Genomic DNA, 19,003 nt, shown 5'->3' with positions numbered 1-19,003 from the left:
TGTTTTGTGAACAGCCTCAAGATATAGTATAAGGAATTTATTTTTTATTAACAATAGGTCCAGCAGTCTTCTGTCTACATGAACGCAATAATAATTTCTTCATTGTGTTCCCAGTAGGCTTATTAAAGGTTCAAAAAAACTTGTTTTACATGTAACAGTTTTACCAATTCTGATTTTGCCTTTAGGTTGATTGTTTTCTCAAATATTCTACCTTCAGGGAACCCTCTCCACATTGACCTGGCTGCTGAGAAATCCTCTGTTTGTTTCAAATGATTCAAAGGAATATTTGAATCTTTTTAAGGCTATGACAAAAGTGTCATATCATAATGTTGCATCTGCTAAGTCAGTGGGTTGATTTTTAAACTGTCTACAGAAGAACTTTGGCATTCTTTAGAAGCTTATCTGGGGGTCCCCAGTGAGATCATTAGTGGTGGACAGGCTTCCCTGAAATACAGACTACAAGTGTTCCTCTGCAGTACGTATCCATAATGGAGAGTTGGTTGGGTGTGTCCCATGGTACTCTTTCAGTTAACATAGCCCCTAATACCTGGCCTTTGTTCTGTATGAATAAGCTGTGCATGTTAGAACATGCCCCAGAAACTTCTACATGCCTGCCGTAAACTCCTGTGCATGTATAGAAATTCCTTGACAGGCAAGTTGATGGAGAAAGAGGTTCCTGAAAGCAGAAACTCTGAAGAATGCTAATTCAGTGGTTGATTTTTGCATTCATCTTATACAATTGTGCGTCCTTGACTTACCAGCCACTGGATGGTGGCTAATTCTAATGAACCATCATTAGAGTGTTTACTCTTCAGTGTTTCAATCCTCCCTTTTATTTAACAATATGATTGACTTATTTTTCCCATTCTGTTTTTTAGATGAATTACGTTTGCAGCAACAGAATATTTCCTCACTTTTGCTGAGTCAAAGGACTGTGGGCAGCAGGACACACCCAGCCTTAATAAAAAGCACAATGGAGCCCAAGGCAAATAGTGTGTTTCCTGAAGGGTTGTCATCACAAGTTACCTCTTCTTCTGAGGTGACCTCATTGGACCAAGAAGGAACAAGCAGTGTTTCATCTGGACAAAATGTACCAGCGTTGGATATTTCAGTAACAAGCAATGAGGCAGTCTTAGGCGATGATAGATTTATTAGTTTGTTTCCAAATGTACAGCAAACTCCTTCATTAAAGTCTTTCACAGAGGACTATCTTTCAGGTTCCTACCCACTGAAGCCAACAAAAGCCTCTTCATTACCTGGCATCTCCTCACTGGTTGACTACATGGAAACTCCACAAACAACGTTGCAAAGGACTGCCTCTGTCCCCCATGATTCTCTCCCGCATTCAAAGCCTTTTGACGTGGCAGGTGTGACCCTGACTCCAAGCAGAAACTTGCTCATGTCCCCAACGTATTTAAATTCCATTGGTTCTCAGAGTGTGACTGCAACAGCCAGAATAGAAGGGGAGAGTTTTCTGCGTCATGAAGACCCTTCAGCGTCTTTGCTTTCTGATACTCCTGAGGAAGGGTCACCCCTGTTTATGAGACAACTACATGAGGATACCCAAATTATACCAGATATTTTAACGCAAAGTACTGACAGATATACTGAAGTCTACTATAGTGTGAATAGTAGTATAACAGGAACTCTCAGCCCAAGGAGTTCATCTGCTCTGAGTGTTTTTAAGGAAACACCTGTTTTGTTAACTAACACAGAGACTACTACATTTTTAACACGTCTTCCATTTGTTTTTTCCCCCTCTCCCCCCACTGCAGTTTTGACTGTCTCTGATAGTATTTTTAATGATGAATTGTTTACACATGAACTTCCCCATGAATCCTCTAGTAGAACAGCATCAGTTTTTCCTGGCAGTTCAGAAAAACCAACTCCAGCTGCGTTCTTCAGCGGCTTCACGAGCCCAGTGCCTTTCACTAGACCATATACTTCATGTTCATACTGTGACTTCAGCTCAGTTCCCTCAGAGCCAGTTTTTTCACTAGGGCCATCAGAAAATGATGTGGGCTCAGGTGATTATGTGGAGACACTGTCGATCACGGCTTCTGAAGTAAAAGGTGGTGCACCACCCACGTCGGTCGTTGGTGACCAGTACGACGTGCAGGAATCTCCTCCTGAAATTTTTGATACTAGTTTTCCTTCAAGACCTATTGTTTCCTTTTCCTCAAGGTTTACAGAAGTCTTCAAGTCAGGTACTGTGGACGTTAGCCTTAAAAATAAAATATTTTCATCAGTTTTTCCTTACTATGGCCAATCTTCTGAGATAACACCACTGGAAAGCACTTATGTCAGTTTGGCTTACCCTGTGACTGATGTGGCTATATTAACATCTGGTATTATAGCTGAAGCACTACCTTCTGATGTCACTACACTTACTCTTGAGTCTGCCTTCCCAAAAAGTGTGAGCACCCCATCCATGACAATTAAGGGCACAAGCTTGCTGGAAACACCTGAATTGATGCCATCAGAAACTATGTATTTGCATGACAAAACACTTATGGGATTCCCCACAGAAGAATCTTCTGTAGATAGATCAGATATTCCATCCAGCCTTTTATTAACGCCTTTTCCCTCTGAGCCAAAGGACTTGCCGCTTTTATCATCCACTAGAGCCACATCTTTCTTGATAACGCCAAGTGATTTATCAACATTTTTACCTCAGGTTTCTCTCACATTCCTTCCATCTCCTGTGATTTTTGATAGTTCCTCTAGCTTGGGTTCAGTTGAGCTCCCAGCTATTGATGTCACAAGCATAGAGGCTTCCCCACCTCCTTCGTGGCTGACTTCATTTTTTAATTCAAATGCCTCCTTTGTTCCAGTTAAGCATAGTTCTACGATAGTGCCATCATCAAGTTTCTATATGAACTCCTCTATGTTACTGGAACCGACATCCATCTTATCACTAGAGTCTGAATTTTATTTTACCTCAGCTTTCACAGAAGCTACGTCCCGCTTTGAGTCATCACCCTTAGCCATTGATACAGTAGTCTCTACACTGATGCTGCCCACCTCGGTCTTGGAGCCTGTCTTCACCAGCAATATCTTGGTGGATGAACCACACGTGACCTCATGGCTCCCCTCTTTGCAGACAACCCCTGCCTTGACATCTTTATTCCTTTATCCTACCACTACAGCTACTGTTGAGGATACTGGTGCTACTGCTAATCACAGTTTAGTTTCTTCTACGGCAACTTTTTTTACAACATCCCAATACATTCCTCCACAAGCTACAAATGTAAGCAGCGTTGTGGTTTCCCCTACAGAATCAGTGGACATGGTGTCATCACCTGTACCATCAGAGATGCCTTCACCTGTAAATATGTCAACTGAATTTGGCATTCCAACAAGGACTAGTACAATCGAGTTTACCAGCAGTTTCCCAACCTCTACTGCCACCTTTCTTAGTAGCACAACAGGCCTTTCTACAAGTACCAGCAGTACTTCGAATTCTCCTACATCATTTTCAACTTCTGCAGTGGTCACCACTCCACCTGTTACAGTGGCAACCTCTCCAGCTACCACAACCAGGCAGCCCTATGTTTGTGATATCACAGTCCCTGATAAATACTTAGTGACAGCTGGTAAGACTTCTTTTTTATTATTATTTTTATGGTTAAAAGTTGTTTCTTAAGTTCATAACATCGTATTAAAATACACACACAAGAGCACAGCTAAAAGGATGGTCTGCATGATAATTGGAATCTCACAGTGCCTTGGCAGTGTCTCCCTCTCTCACCCTTCTTGGTATGCCCCTTCCCCATAGCATTCCTTGCCTTCTGAGGCCTCCTTCCATCACTCCCTCCCGGATAATTGAGCATTGCCTTGTCTTGAAAAGATCAAGATTTGTATATTTCCTTTTCGGTCACATGTAACTAAAGAGTTCCTACAAAGTGCTTATTTATGGTCGTTATCCCATTAATGATATCGCTTCTTGCTTAACGTCACTTCTGGCCTTCAGCAAGCACCATGAATGCTAATTGGCCCACTACTGTATGAGTTTGACACCCCTGCTCTGTAGACTCTGTAGCAGCCCCTCATTAACTCAGTTAGAAACACCCACCATTTCATCATCAGTACCTCCCTGCGTGTCCCCTATCCTCTGCAGTTGGGGGAGCAGCTACAGCCAAACTACCAAATGCAATTCCCACCATGACATCTCACGTGGACCTGAATTTAGGGGCCCAGTCTTGCTTTACATGATGTACTTGAATACAAAATAGAGGCACCTTTTGTCATGCCTGCAATTTGTTTGCATTTGTGTAAAATTCCGCTCATATTCCTTTGAAATACTTGGAACCAAAGAAGAGGAAAGGATCGGAACTTTCTTTGGAATATTTTAAAAGGGCAGTCACAAAATTTTACTGGTATGCACCCTTCTGGTCTGATGAGACATGCATGTGTTCTGTACTCACACAAAGTAAGAATTTACATTCCCCTGTGGTTCTGCATCTACTACTACTACATCCAGGGGAGGGTTTTTTCTCCACTCCTGCATAGTCCCACCATTTAAGTTGCTGTACTCTGACTTGTGCTTGCATAATTTAACTTAATGTGTATTTGTTCCTTGAAATTTTCAGTGCTGGCCCGGAGAGCTGTACTTGAGAACATCAGTGAATCTATCAAAGAAATCCTACAGATTGAGTTCAGGAGAGTAGTAGAACTGGAGGTAAGAGATTTCAAATGCACATTGTGTTATATGGCTGGTATTGATCATTTGGATGCTTCACAGGGTCTCTTCATAGGGTGTAGTTTGAATACACACTTCATTTAACTGGCCTCTTGGCCCTACTTATTTGTGCTGCTGTGGCACCTGTGAAATACTGAGGTTTGCAGCATACTGCTGTAGTGTTGGTAGGCCCTCTCCTTATCTGTTGGCCTAGGAAGTCCCAGGCTAAGTCCTTAAATTTGTTCTCGCTCTGAACCAACTTTGTTATTAGCAGAATGGAGGAAAGAACTTTTGTAACTTCTGCACTGCATGATAGAACTCTCAGCAGCCACTGAATTATAGTTCTGCTTTTGCAAAGACAAGCTGTAATTGCATCAACTGATTTATGGAAACCCAACATCTATACTGCAGATACAGAGTATTTTCTGTATCTGCTGCGGCATAACCAAATGCATTACTAATGTTTGTAAGGAGACTTGAATAAACATTTTTTTATCCCCTTTTTGTGGCTTCTTCCTTGTCTAATCTGTTTCCCCTTAATTTACCACGGAAGGCTCTTGACAGGGTTAAATTAGTGCTTGAGGTAAGTGCAGGTCTACTTCTTTTATGAAGTAACCTTCCAAGCTTGGGCTCATCCTCTGTCAATCCCTTTTCATAAGGCAAAGAAAACATTTCTGTGCAATAACTCATGCTTGGATTGCGATTAGACGCCTGCTTTCCATCTTAGGCAGAGGGCGGCTTTCTGCCTTAATTGCAGAATGTTATAGCTGGAGTGTTCTCACCTCCCTCCAGAAAGAGATGCCTGCATCGGAATGGAATACAGCCAAGCTTCCTATGTTTTGAAACTGCTGAGCAGCATAATAACCTGCCCTAATTAATTGTTGTCAGATATCTTGGAAATGCATTCCCTGGTGTGAAACTTCTCTCTGCAAACAAACTTGACTTTAGTGTTAAGCTCTGCACATAAAGCGGTTTATGTGCAGTACAGCTAAAGGTAAATAGTGTTTTTTTTCTGCACATCTTGCATTACAACTGACAGATGTTTCATTTTTTATGATGCAGTGTGCATTGGGTAGTACTAGTAAGGGCAACACTTTGGAAAATTGAAATATGTGCTTGCAGTTTAGCATTAATGGCTCAGTGAGAATGCAGATAGCAGAACAAAATGCATACAGTGATACCTTTTACTGGGGTCAGGTTCTGGGGTGAAAGGAGGTGCAAGACTTTTAGCTTTATAGAGCTCTTAATACTGAATCTGAAAACACTTAGAATTGACTTGCATATGCATTTTTGAAAGAGTATTACCATAAAGTAATTAAAAACAGTAACAAAACATTAAAACAACGGGCTGCCCAATCCTAACTTGCACTGGAAACAGGCAGGCTGGCGTGCTTGCATTGCATTCAGTGCAAGTTTGAAGCCAAAAGCAGTGCAACTTGAGGCAAGGGGAATCACTTCCCCTTTCCCTGTGTCGCGCTTCAGCGGCTGCAGTGGGTCTACTCGAATCTGTGCCACCTAAGGAACGGGGTCAGGAACATGCCACCTGGGAATGGGGGACAGGAACTAGCATAACCACCGGGTCCTGGCCCCGCCTCCTGCTCCATACCCACCCACCTGCCCCTGGGAATGTCCGTCCACCCCCGGGAATGCCTGCCCTCCCCCTGCCCCAGAACGCCTCCCTCCTGCCTCCTCCTCACCCTCCCTATGTCTCCCCAGACCCCTGGCCAGCTGAGCTCGGCCAGTGCAACTCACCCATCCTCTGGGGCCTGCTGTGGCGCGGGGAGGCTGGCGCATGTCTATGCGCTGGCCTAACTCCCTTCAGAGTGAAAGGAATAAAACATTAAGTGCGCAATCCTGCTCTTCATTTGGGACGGTGCAAGTCCCTTGCACTGGCCCAGGAGGGTTGCAAATATGCTGTAAAGCACATTTGCGTCTCCTTGGGAGTAAGCTGCGCCAGCACAGGGAAGCTGAATCTAGCGTGGAGGCAGCCCGGGGGCGTGGGGAGTGAACTGCAGGGCTGAAATCCAGCACTTATGCTGGATCCCAACCCCGTTTCCAGGGAGTTCGGAGCGTTTGAGAAGTTTGAGAAACAATGACCTAAGGGATATATAAAACTGTGGTTGTGGTTGTGACAGTTCAGGGCAATTAAGCCAGCTTGTACTTCATGCTAGGAGCGCTAAATTCATTGGACTCATATGATTTATGTTAAGTCCAGTAGAGATATTTTTACTTGAAAATTGTTGTGTTGACTTTCAGCATTTAAGAAGATACTAGACTCATGGTTTCAGAAAACAAATTGTATCCTAAAGGCTCAGAAAAAGATGGCAAAATAAAAATCTTCAAATGTAATATGTGTTAATCTCATGAGTTAAAGTGCTATCACAGTTTTGGTTCTGTCCTGATTCTATTCTTTAAACATTTGGAGCTAGTATTACTGGAGCTCATGGTTAGCTTACAGCCTAATCCTATGGTGCTCTGGTTCTGTGAGGTCTAGCGGCGCCCAAATGGTCTCAGCTGTATTCGGTGCGATCAGAGCAGCCACTGTAGTCTCCTTGGAAGAAGGGAGCATTTGTTCCCTTACCCTGGGTAGAGCTCCGCTGGCGCCAGTGAATCTCCTCAGAGAGGTGCCCTCTATTTAGCAGGTGCAGAACTGAGGAGGCCCGTGTTGGGCAGCTCAGCTTGGAAAGGAGCATAGGATTTGGTGGCAGCCTCTCCCATCATCTCTGCCCCTGATCCACCCTCCGGCCTGTCCTCTCTCCACCTTCCCTGAAAAGCCTCCTCGATGCCCGGTGGGTATACTTACTACCCAGTACTCCTGGCTCACATTCTTTTGGCGCTGAGGCCCAGCACCAACTGTCACTGACCTCTCGGCTGGTGCTGTGAGCTCAGCTGGCCTGTGTCACAGTGCCTTATGGCAGTTTTATGATGCCTAGTGCCAGGGGTGGGACTGGAAAAGCCTGGTAGGATCTGGCTCTTAGTTGAGAGAAGGGTTTATCACAGCATTGGAACAGTGTATATTTTGGATTTACAAGTTAGACATTGCCTCTTCTGTATAACCTCTCAGTGGTAAACAAACTTTCCAGTCTTGCTTTAAAAGTATTTTGTACTGCAGTAAACACTGCCACTTGTGTGTGTGTGTGGGTGTGTGTGAAAAACAACTCTCCAATTTTTTCTTTCTTTTCAATAGGTATATAAACTTTCTCCTAAATTCTCATTTCTGGTGACTTCTGGTCCTTTTGTATATACAGCAATAGCTGTTGTAAATGCTCTTGTGAACAGCAACCTTCTGCGTGGTCCGTTACCTCTTATTTCATCACTACAATCTTCTTTCCCTGCTCCAGATCACAAGTTCCATGTGAAGACGGGTAAGATAAAACTGCAGCACCCTGGCACTTCTGGTTCAATGCAGGAGGAAGATAATAATTCCACATGGTTGATCCAAAATGTATTGTGGAACATGGTCTCTTCTTTAAAAACAACAACAACAACAAAAAAAACCCCTATTTTTAGTTAGTCATTTATTTTAAAAATTTATATATTGACTTTCAACAAAGTTTATAGCTGTCCTATTATTTGAGTTTGAGTTTTTTTTGTGATTAAGCCATTTCTGCCCAGCGTTGCATATACACAACAGGGATCAAATGTTCCTGTGGGCTGTCAACCTGTGGACTGGGAAGAAATGGGTTAATAAATATGCATGCCTGAATATACTATGTAAACTGTCAGTGAAAATTACTAAAAAAGACAGTATAAGGCGAAATGATGGATGGTGGACTATATAAGCAGTAGCCTTAAACATTGTGGCACCTGTGACACTTAACTGGCAATTTTGTTTCATACAAAATATCATATTTATTTAGGTATTTATTGAGGATATGGTATTTTAATGCATTGACTCCTTCAAATTTCATTTTTAAGTGATATTTAATTTAATTGTTGCTAGAGGCTATAGTTGTAAACTAATAAATTTTTTGTGTAGTAATACACAAATAATTTGAGAGTAGATTTTTGCCCCAATCCTATCTCCCTCTGCTGGCATTGTAACTAGCATTGTACTGACAGAGACTACTTTACGACTGGAAACCAATCCAAAATATTCCACATTTTGGACCGGGTGTGATAATTGATTTGAAAAGTTGGTCTAAGTCATTGTGGGCCACTGTTCATATGTGTGTAGGAGTCAGAATTGCCCTGCAATTCTAGAGGAATGCTGAGTAGGTGATGTTGTGCCTGGGAGATGCTGGATTCTGGGAGTGAAGGTTCCCTGGCATGTTTTCAAGCCCTACCATCTAGTAACACAAACATTTAACCTTCTTCTAGTGCTTCAGTTTGTGCCTCAAAGTGTTGACACTGGGTTCTGTAACTTCAGCCAGCGGATTGAAAAAGGGCTGACAGTGGCTTTTGGAGAGGTGAGGAAGCATCGCCTGGAAATTTCTAACTTCACTGTGCAGGTGAGATGAATGTATTTATTACAATAAGTAATAAATAGATACTCAATACAGTGCATGCATCCCACATATTAAAAATCAGTTAGAAGCCAGATAATGTAGGTCATTATTTTAAAGCAGAACTATAATGAAGATGCAAGGCTCTCCTAAAAAGAAGCGTGACTCCTAAATGCCTTCTAAATCAAGCAGTCATCTTCCTCAGCAGGAATGTCCACAAAACTGGGGTTAACCCTGCAAAAGCCCTGTTCCTGTGCCTCCTCTAACTTTCGAAGCAATTGATAATTCTGTGCAAGGTAGGCCAGTGTTATCATCCCTGTTTGCAGGTGGAGGGTTGTTGAGGCTGAGAGGTAATGGCTTGCCTGTCAACATCCAGTGAGTTCATTGCAGAAGCAGAACTCAAACTTCCTGATTTACAATTTAGGGCGCAATCCTAACCAACTTTCCAGCACTGGCATAGCTGTGCCAGTGGGATATGTTGCATCCTGCAGTTGGGGGCAGACATGGAGACCTCCTCAAGGTAAGGCAATGTTTGATCCGTTACCTTGGAGTTGTATTGCCCTTACGTCAGTGCTGGAAAGTTGATTAGGATTGTGCCCTTATTGGATTTAGCCACTACCCTATCCTCAGACTGTTATCTCATTCATGAGACTTTATTTAGCCATGTAATAAGGATTCATTTACTTTATAATTTCATGGGTCAGTGCCTAGATAAGAAGAGAATTCTGTATACAGATCCTGGAAAAATTAGTACACAGGAGTTGGAAATTGTGTTACATAATTGTAAAAGGTTATTGGAATTCTGTTATAAATGCACCTTACTGGACCAGTTGAAGGCTGTAATCCTGTACACACTTACCTGGGAGTAAGTCCCATTGAAATAAATGGAGCTTACTTTTATGTAGACATGCATAATTTTGTGCTGGGAGAGTTCTATTAAATTGTTGTCTCCACTGACATTGGTAGTTTTAGAATTGTGAGTCAGGAAAGAAAGATCAATGCTAATGTGGTTTGCTTTTCTGCGATGGTCTTTTCAGATACTGAACATAACCCTGGGTAGGTCTAGAGCAGTATTTCGGCAAGGTCCTGTACGAATTGTTTTTGGTGTTCAAGAAAAACATGGATTTTTGAATGGGTCTGAAGTTAGCGAACTACTAAGGAATCTGTCTGTGGTTGAATTCAGTTTCTATCTGGGCTTTCCTGTGCAGCAGATTGCAGAGCGTGAGTATTCTTTTAAAGCAAAGATTATTGTTCCTGAGTCTATGCGTATTTAATGTAATTCTATTCCACATTTGTGTTAAAAGAATAATAAATCCAGGCATGGCAGTGGCAAAGCCTTACCATTCCAGTGTGCAGCAAACAGTTTTCGTGCTGTGTGATTGCAGAGCTGTGTGCTGGGGAGCCCCAGGAAGTCAGGGCACAGAGCGATCAAAGGTAGCTCCCCAGTGTGAAGCTCTGAGATCACATGGTGCGAAAACTATTTGCTGTGCACTAGAACAGTAAAACTTTGCACCACACCCGAACTTCCTATTCCGGTGGTAAACCGACTGGAGTTTGGAGGCCCTGCTCTGGAGAATAAATATGTTTTAACTATGTGCCTACAAGACGCATAAATCAGTACCATACAAATATCTCTGGGGATATTACACAAATGGGATGCCATTACAGAGACTATCCTAACCTGGTCACCATCCGCCTACCTTCCAAAAGTGAAAGCGTCCAGAGCAAAACCTCAGAACATGTTCTCTAAGAATACGCAGGGTCATATGAGAGAAGGTAGTTCTTCTGGTCTCATGTTATTTGGAACTTAGTCAAAACGAACACTTTGAGTTGTGCCTAGAAACTAACTTGAAGCCAGTTGACATCTTTTAACAAAGTTGAAGTACACCGCACTTGACAAGTCCCAGAACATCCTTGGCTGTTGTATTCTGAACCAACTGAAGTTAATAAATAAAAGTAATTAGTAATTAAGTAAATAAAAAGTGTTCCCCCTTGTTGATTAGAGACACCGTGCTGGGGTGAAAAGGACAGTTATTCTCCCCCTGCTAAATATAAGAGGAGCACTACTTGAAAAAGTGCCTCTTTACTCAATTAGCAGGGGTAACTGTATTATGATTCATGGAAATGAGAGCTGACTCATATTAACACCTTATTGGTTCCCTGCTGCATCATAATAACATCTCATTGGCTCATAGATCAGTTTTGAGTTAAAGAAATCCACTTTTTCTTCCATAAGGTAGTTGTGTTTTCATTTTCTGGTTAATTGGCCATAACTTTTGATAGAATACAGATATTCCAGTGCAGTTTGTTTCACTGCAATCTGCATTAAATTACCTTTCCAATGTTATATCACATGATGGTATTATTTGTACATACAAAGGTTTTCACAATTTTGGCTATCAGTGTCAAGTTCAGCTTGTTGCCCCCCTAAAGCTTGTTGCCCAGTGCAGTTGCTACCCTCTGCACTCCTTTAGCTATACTACTGCAACACAGTACAGTAGTCTAGCCTGGACTAGCATAGGTAAGTGTGGTAAAGCTATGTGTCTAAAACACTCTCAATATATGTGACAATTACTGTGCTTGATAAGGCAAATTTTTAATATGCCCATCTGCATGCTAGTGGGAAATACTCAAGCAGGTGAAGATGACAAATAGTCAGGTGGTCTTGAATTTTGGATTTTAAATTTCCAGTTATCATAACCGGTGGGAGCCACTAATCAACTGGCCAGTTATCAGAGACCCTATTCCCATTTAACAACCCCTGTTAAACAACAAAGGACCCAGCCTTATGCAGTGAGCACTGTAAGGCACATATATGGCCCTCAGCACCAGTGGAACGTCGGTGCTAGCCCAGCACTCGGCTAGCGCCAGTGGGGCACTGGTGTTCTGCCACTTGGCAGTCGCACTGACTGTCGGGCAGTAGAGAGGTAGGTGGGGGCATGGGGGGAGGGCAGAGAGAGGGTGGGGAGGAGGCATTCCAGGGGGAGGGGGCAGAGCGGGAGAGAGACAGGAAGCTCCACCAGATCCTGAGCTACCATGTCAGGCCACCTGCCCAACATGGAGGCTCTTAATTCTGTTCTGACCCTTGGGTCACCATAGAATCAAGTAGCCCATTGTCGTGCTACTCACCTTACCCAGGGGAGGGACAAAAATCCCTTTCTCCTGAGGGACATTCGGTGCTACCTGCTGAATATGCAGGATGCAGCAGCAGCCATTTTCAGCGCCACTGCAGCCCCGCATGTCAGGATTGGGCTGTATGCTGGTAATACCATTGTATGAAATACATATAATGAAACTTGGAGAGTATTTATGTGTCCATCAACACATGCAAGCAAGAAGTAGCTATTTCTGTTTGTTTATAGCACTTCTATTAGACATGGCAGTTACATTAAAGTTTTGCCAATTTCATCAGTTACTTTTGAGTGGTGATGCGAACATGTTTTGAAGCTTTTAAAGATTATGATTATGTTCAGTGGCAGTATACACTGAATTGTTTGAGGGGGGGAAAGCATTTTTGGTTGCATTTTCTCAGAGGAAAAAAACCTTTCTAGATGTCAATATTTTCTGATTTCATGTGTCTTGCATGGTTGGCAATGCAGGTGTAGTTAAGGATAATTAATTTAAAGGTTTAGCACTTTTTAACAGTGTCCTACTCCTGCTCCTGACTGCTCCTGTCAGAAAGCTAATGTTTTATGTGTTGTGTAGCAAATATTTATGATGCTATAGATAAAATGGTGCGTAATAGTGCTAAACAAGAACACATTATATACGCATAAGATGGTTTGGAGAAGTCATTTTTCTGTAACAGATCCATCTAGTAGTGGATGCAGAGTTTTCACAGAGTAACCGATGACTGTGCTCCGAAAAAGGAGCCATCTGGCTCGGTTTTAAAGAAGTGTTGGTGTCAATATTTTATCATTCTCGTTACCTCAGCCTTACTGCTGCACAATAATATACTCTAAATTTGCATAAATTTAAATACAGTGGCTGTTTTTCATTTCTGGATAGGCAAGAACCACATCACCCTGGATTTATTTGAAACTATTATTGAAATAAATAAAATGTAGCTGTTATATAAATTTTCTAACTTCCTGCCCGAGATTTCAGCAATTGTATATGCATATGGGGCGGGGGCGGGGGGGGGAATAGCAAAGCAGCAGAGAACAGATCACAGTACATGACTGGTCTCTTGTTTGTGTTATGCAGACCTGAGTAACGCTGCGTTTACCTTATGATTTTGTAAGTTTTCAATCTCAAAAGGGTGCCTTTATTGAGGTTTAGGTGGTAATTTAATATAATCGGTTAATAAATTTAGGCAGATCACTAAAAATGCTATTTAATTTAATTAATACTCTGGTAGTTATCTACCATAAGACTTCAGGTTCAGGTGGGCTAGAAATTCAAGATCCTCTCCAGAGGACAGTTCACTGGAGTTTCTTTTTTGCCGGTCTTAATAGATGAGGAGGAGAGTTCCTGACATCAAATATGTCAATCACACAGACTCTGAATATTACCACTGCCAGGAGAATATAAGAGAGTATAAAAGAGTATAAAAGTTGACCATCTTTTTCTAGGTGTTGGCAAGCCAGCTGTTAAGCATCAGCTACAAAGGAGCACCCCCTACAACTCATATTTGTATGTGCTTGGCTTTACTTTGAGAAACAGAGAGAATAGCAAGTTTTAAATCTTCGTATTGGAAAGAGAAGAACTTTATTTAACCATAGACATTTACAATTAATTCAACCAAATAATTAAAATTAAAAGCCAAATAATTGTTCTCATTTCATTTGAGAGAGAATATGTTCTTCTGTAGTCTTGAGATTCCACATTCTGGAAGATGGCACACTTAAGGAAGCCCCCATGTATATCTAGGCAGGAGACTTGGCTACTCTGCAGATAATATAATAAGCTTCCCAGTTTTCTGTTGGATCTTTCTTTCCCTCCCTTCAGTCTCTCCCAGTATAAAAATATATAATAGCTCTGTGGGAATTAATTTATTTTAATGATCAGATCACAAGAGCTTGCAGTTATTTATTAAATTGATCAATTAAATTTTGTCAGAACATTGGCTAATATATTTCTCTATTTCAGTACGAATTATAAAATGGCCTCTTGTTTCTTGGCTGTTACATTGATTGCTAAGTTTCTGTTATAATGAATATTTTCTCTTCCTCCCTTCCTTTTCCCCCCTCAGCTGTTTATTACCCTCAGCTGAACACATCTCACTTGATGAAATCTTCCTGGGTGAGAACAGGTATGTACAAGACTGAATAATTCCATGATGACCTATTAGCTAGAGACTGTGAAGAATGGATCTTTATATTTTGAATATAGTAGCTTAAATACAAAGAGCTGTTTGAGCATGTCAAGTGGAATCTTTTACATCTAAGTTTTGATTGACAGTCAACAAGCCATGTCACAAGCTGCTTCTCAACTTTCCTCCAAGTTGGAGGATATGGTAGTTGTGATATGGCATGAGGAGCTGTCGCTCAAAAGGAAGAAGTCGGAGACAGTAGGCATGCCTGAGCCTTAGTATGTACAAGCAGCTGTTGCAGGAGTGTTGTTAGAGATTGGCCAGGTAGAGTGCTGTCAGAGGGCCCATGGCTTTGGAAGTCTAACCCTGAGCGCTCAGCAGCAGTGATAGTGCCCAGTGTCCCATGGGGATGGGAGGAGGGTTTTACCCTCCAGGAGCCTGAGTGCCAGCACTAAATCAAGCCAGAGGCTGTAGTTCTGAACCCACTTCTAAGATAAATAATGCAGCTCTTAACAGGACTGTGTCCAACTAAGTGAATGGTCAAAAAGATGATTGAGAAATTTATTTAGAGCAGGGTAAATTCTTAGGCCTGAAACCTTGACCAAAACTTACGTTGTTTCTAGTGGATTTCTACCTTCCTTGCTCAGTCTCTTGCTGAGCTTTCAGCACTAAGGGTATATACTAACCCCTCTACTTTAGGCCTTGTGGTTATTCAGTGAAGCTGTTGCAGCTTCCTGTGAATGGGGGAAGAGGAAAAGCACACAGCTCATGCACCTAAACTTCTGAGGCACCATGCGTGCTTTCTAAGTTGGCTGTGATAGATACAGAAGCTTCACAAAGTCAGTCCCAGAAATAGTCGACTCCGTCTACCTGGAAGAGAATAGCAAGAAAAGGGGTGCCTTCCTGCGCACATCATCTCTGGAGAGAGTTCAGTTGCCAGGATTCCCTCACCATGGAAGCCAGTTGCTTAAAGAGCAGTTGGAGAGCCAACTGGCCTGCTCCTAGGCACACTTGACTTTGGAGTAGTCATTAGTCTTGAGCATGCCTTAATAGTGCAAGTGGCAGTAGCCTTCTGCTCTGAACTAGATGAAATGTGACGCTTTCAAAAATAAAAATTGCTTACTTTAAAGAGGGAAATGGGAAATCAAGCAGAATTCAGCTATTCACAGGCAGGTACTTGAAATTAAACAAAGATAGGTCTTAAATTTAAAGGCAAATGAAATAAAGTCTTAATGGAAGCTACCTAGAGTTTTTTTCTAGCTGGGCTTCATTTGTTCATCTCCAGGGTCCCAAGGGGTAAGATTGCAAAGTACAGGTAACTCTGCCACTGCTGGAACAAAATGTTTGCATTATTAATCCAGCTCTGTCCTTTTATGGGGTACAAGGGGATTGAGATTTCTGCCTTTCCCAGAAAACCACAAACTAGCCCCCAAGACCATCTCTCGGCTATCATTGGTTGAATGGACTTGACAGGTGTGAGCAAAAAGGAACACTTGACAGGTGTGAGGCTACACCTCTTGCCTCAGTGTTCTGGTGTTCTCAGTGTTGCCTTGGTGTCAGTTTCTTTTGGTGCTGGCAGTGCAAAGAGTAATAGACAGGGCTAGCAGTAGCTAGCAGCAACCCATATGCTTTGCTATGTGTTATTCCATCCTAAGTAATATGGATTTTAGTTAGTTTTTTTCTCTGCTTTAATAAGAACTTATTCCTGTGAAATATGCAGGGTTACGCAATAGCACAAAACAATTATTTTTGTTTTTTTAATTGCCATTCTTTACAGAAATGCATGTTCTGGTAGATCAAATTGATCCTTGATCAAATGAGCAGTCCCATATCAGGTTCTCGTGGTGAGATTTGGTGGCTTGACGTATGCGTCCCAATCCTAGGCATGATTCCTTGAAAGTAATTCCCTCTGAGTTCATTGGGACCCATTCCCAAGTAAATGTGCATAGGGTTGCAGCCTTCATTGTCCATCACTCCATTGTCTTTTCAACACACAAATGATAATATTAAGGGGAGTTACTAAAGACATCTTCTTAGGCTTGAATGAGGAGAGACACATGCTGACATAAAGATGGGAAACAGTCACATAAATATAAAAATGCCCATATAAAAATAAGGAAGTGGTAGCCAAGTTTACTTTAAAATTGTGTCACAATGTTCTGAGGCTATTGAGGGGATGGAGATCAGGGCTCTGAAGGGACCAATGGAGACAAGTTTGTTGGCATAAATAATGGCTGTTGGCAAAGCTGCTTGTTGAGATTGAAGACATGCTATACTGTCTTCCGGGTTTCTGCATGAGCAGTTTGCCTTACCCAATTTGCTATTCCAGTTTCTGTCTTTTACCTTCAGTGATTTCCCTCTTAGCTGGAGAGATCAAAGTCTTGCAGTTATTATATTTTTACACTCTTCTACCTATAAATTTTACTCACACTTAACTCTTCTGTTAATACCTGAAGTAGAAACAAAGACCGGGTTCTTTTCAAAGAATGTTAGGACACAGACTAGGTACTAAAGACCAAGTCTCTGTTTTTGAAGTAGGGTCATAGGAAGTGCAAGTGCAGCTGAGGAAGGAGAACTTTTGATCGTCAAAGCCCAGGCTTGCATGCATGTAATGCTAACTGACATTTAGTACTACAAGAGGTACTAGCTGGCAGTGATTTATCCTCCAAGGCCTCTGGTGTCCCCAAGGTATCAAACCTCTATTTCACCTCTTGGAGGATGTCCCTTGCACTGCAAATGGTCAGATTGAATAGGCAGTTTCAAATACATATAGGCAGACTGTTCTCTTCCTACCTCTGCTCCCTAATGCACACACGCTTGTGTTTATTTTCTGTTTATATGTCCGCTTCCACTGTAGTTGTCCTAGGTGTCCTCAACCAGAAGATTCAAGAGGAAGTTTTCCAGGCTGAGATGGAGCGAAAGCTGGCTCAGTTACTAAATGAAGCTTTGGGCAGGGGACGAATATGGAGAAGGGCAACTTTTGTGGGGAACAACATTGTACAGGTATTTAAGAGAATTCAAGTGGCAGTCTGAATCAGGAGAGAGAGAATGGAATGTAAATTGTGCAATATTTGCTGATTTGCAACAACCTTTTCCCCCACCCTAATTTTTAGAATAATGTTTTACTGTATTTTTTTAATTTGATGGGGTTAAAGCAGAGGTGTGATTTTAACTGTCATTGTGGCTTGCATGAGCAGAGATAGTATTAACAGGAATTGAGTAGGAGTCATATGTACTGTTTTTCTTAAGTTATTGCTTCAAGGAGATGACATTTTTGCCATTCGTCTTTTCCCTCCTGTCTCCATCAATCCCAACTCCTCCTCATTCTCCAAACATAGTTAGATGAAGATGATAAAGACACAGGGTGTCTTTTTTTCTTTCCATGTGTCAGGTCATAGTCAGAAGTGCTAGAAAATAGTTTGCTGTGAACTCTTCCACAAATACTGAAACAGGTGGTCACAAAGAGTATGCAACTTAACAGAACAAAACCACATATATTAAGAAGTTTAAGTTGCTTTTTTAACCATTAAATTATTTTGTCAGATGTAAGTAGAAGAGAGATCTACCTTTTAAAGAGTTTAAGTAAACATGTATTTGTTCCATGGAACTAAAAATCTACAGACAATGGGGAAAATGGAGAGAGAGAGAGAGAGAGAGATAGAAATGGGGAAAATGCAATTACATGCACTTCAATCATCACACACCTCTCCACAAATATGCAAGATCTGAACCACAAATTATGTTTTAATCAGGGGGTGGGGGATTTAAGAAGTGCTTTGTTGGGGAGTAGGGGCAACAGGAACAGATGGTAGTTGGTAAAGTTAGAAAGACTCTCTGACTGGATATGCACAACCTAGGGCCCAAGAACTCTTGATGACTGAGACAACATGCCAGCAACAGCACATAGAATTGGGCCAGTGGTTCCCCAACTTTTTCAACTGGCGACTCCCTTGACCTACTGGGCCATTGGCCATGGCTCCCTATTAGGGCTACAATCCTATATATTGTATAGGGTGGTGGGTTGTTTTGCAAGGATTCCATGGCTCCTCTGGCTAGTTTCCATGGCTCCCTAGGGACCATGGCTCACAGTTTGGGAACCACTGGATTGGGCCATCAGAAAAGCAATCCCGAGTTGAATGTGTTTTGTTTTTGGAAATATTTTCCAAACCAATATGCATGGAGAGGGAGATTTTAATAGCAGTATTCATAGTCTCAAGTGTGCAGTGATAATAACCGGAAATGACAAAACTGTCACAAAGTGTACATATGAGAGAATACGAGCTACCTTCATTTTTTGTACTGTTATCCTTTCTTTCATCCTCAATTATATTTTAATGTTTGAACTTCAAATTATAGATGAGAGAGAGTTTGGCAGGGGAAAGAAATCTTATAAAATGTTTTCCAACATGTATTTTCCAAGAAATATAATTTCTGCATAAAAATGTGAATTTAAAATCCAGTTGCCTTTTTTGTGTTTGAAGCCTGTAATGCCTCATTCACTTAGCTTTACAGGAAAGCCTGGAAGCTCTGCTGTAACAAAAGATTTGTCAGTGATCCCATTGTAAATTTGACACTCTGAGATACAGTGTTACCAGTGCTGCTACTAGCATAGCTATCAGAAAA

General features: G+C 41.7%; 1 protein-coding gene across 1 annotated transcript in view; it reads left to right on the top strand.

Annotated features, from left to right (window-relative positions):
• Positions 1-19,003, top strand: part of KIAA1549 (KIAA1549 ortholog) — a 121,695-nt gene that overhangs the window by 68,763 nt on the left and 33,929 nt on the right. Inside the window, exons 2-8 of the mRNA XM_066633492.1 lie at positions 879-3,596; positions 4,593-4,681; positions 7,869-8,046; positions 9,002-9,132; positions 10,164-10,347; positions 14,321-14,380; positions 17,238-17,383. Of these exons, the coding sequence (XP_066489589.1) occupies positions 879-3,596; positions 4,593-4,681; positions 7,869-8,046; positions 9,002-9,132; positions 10,164-10,347; positions 14,321-14,380; positions 17,238-17,383 (3,506 nt within the window). The remainder of the gene's footprint in view (positions 1-878; positions 3,597-4,592; positions 4,682-7,868; positions 8,047-9,001; positions 9,133-10,163; positions 10,348-14,320; positions 14,381-17,237; positions 17,384-19,003) is intronic.

The sequence above is a fragment of the Tiliqua scincoides genome, chromosome 7, assembly GCF_035046505.1.
Source record: "Tiliqua scincoides isolate rTilSci1 chromosome 7, rTilSci1.hap2, whole genome shotgun sequence".
NCBI lineage: Eukaryota > Metazoa > Chordata > Lepidosauria > Squamata > Scincidae > Tiliqua > Tiliqua scincoides.
Note: the sequence above shows the minus strand (reverse complement) of the source record. Positions and strands in the feature narration are given on the sequence as shown.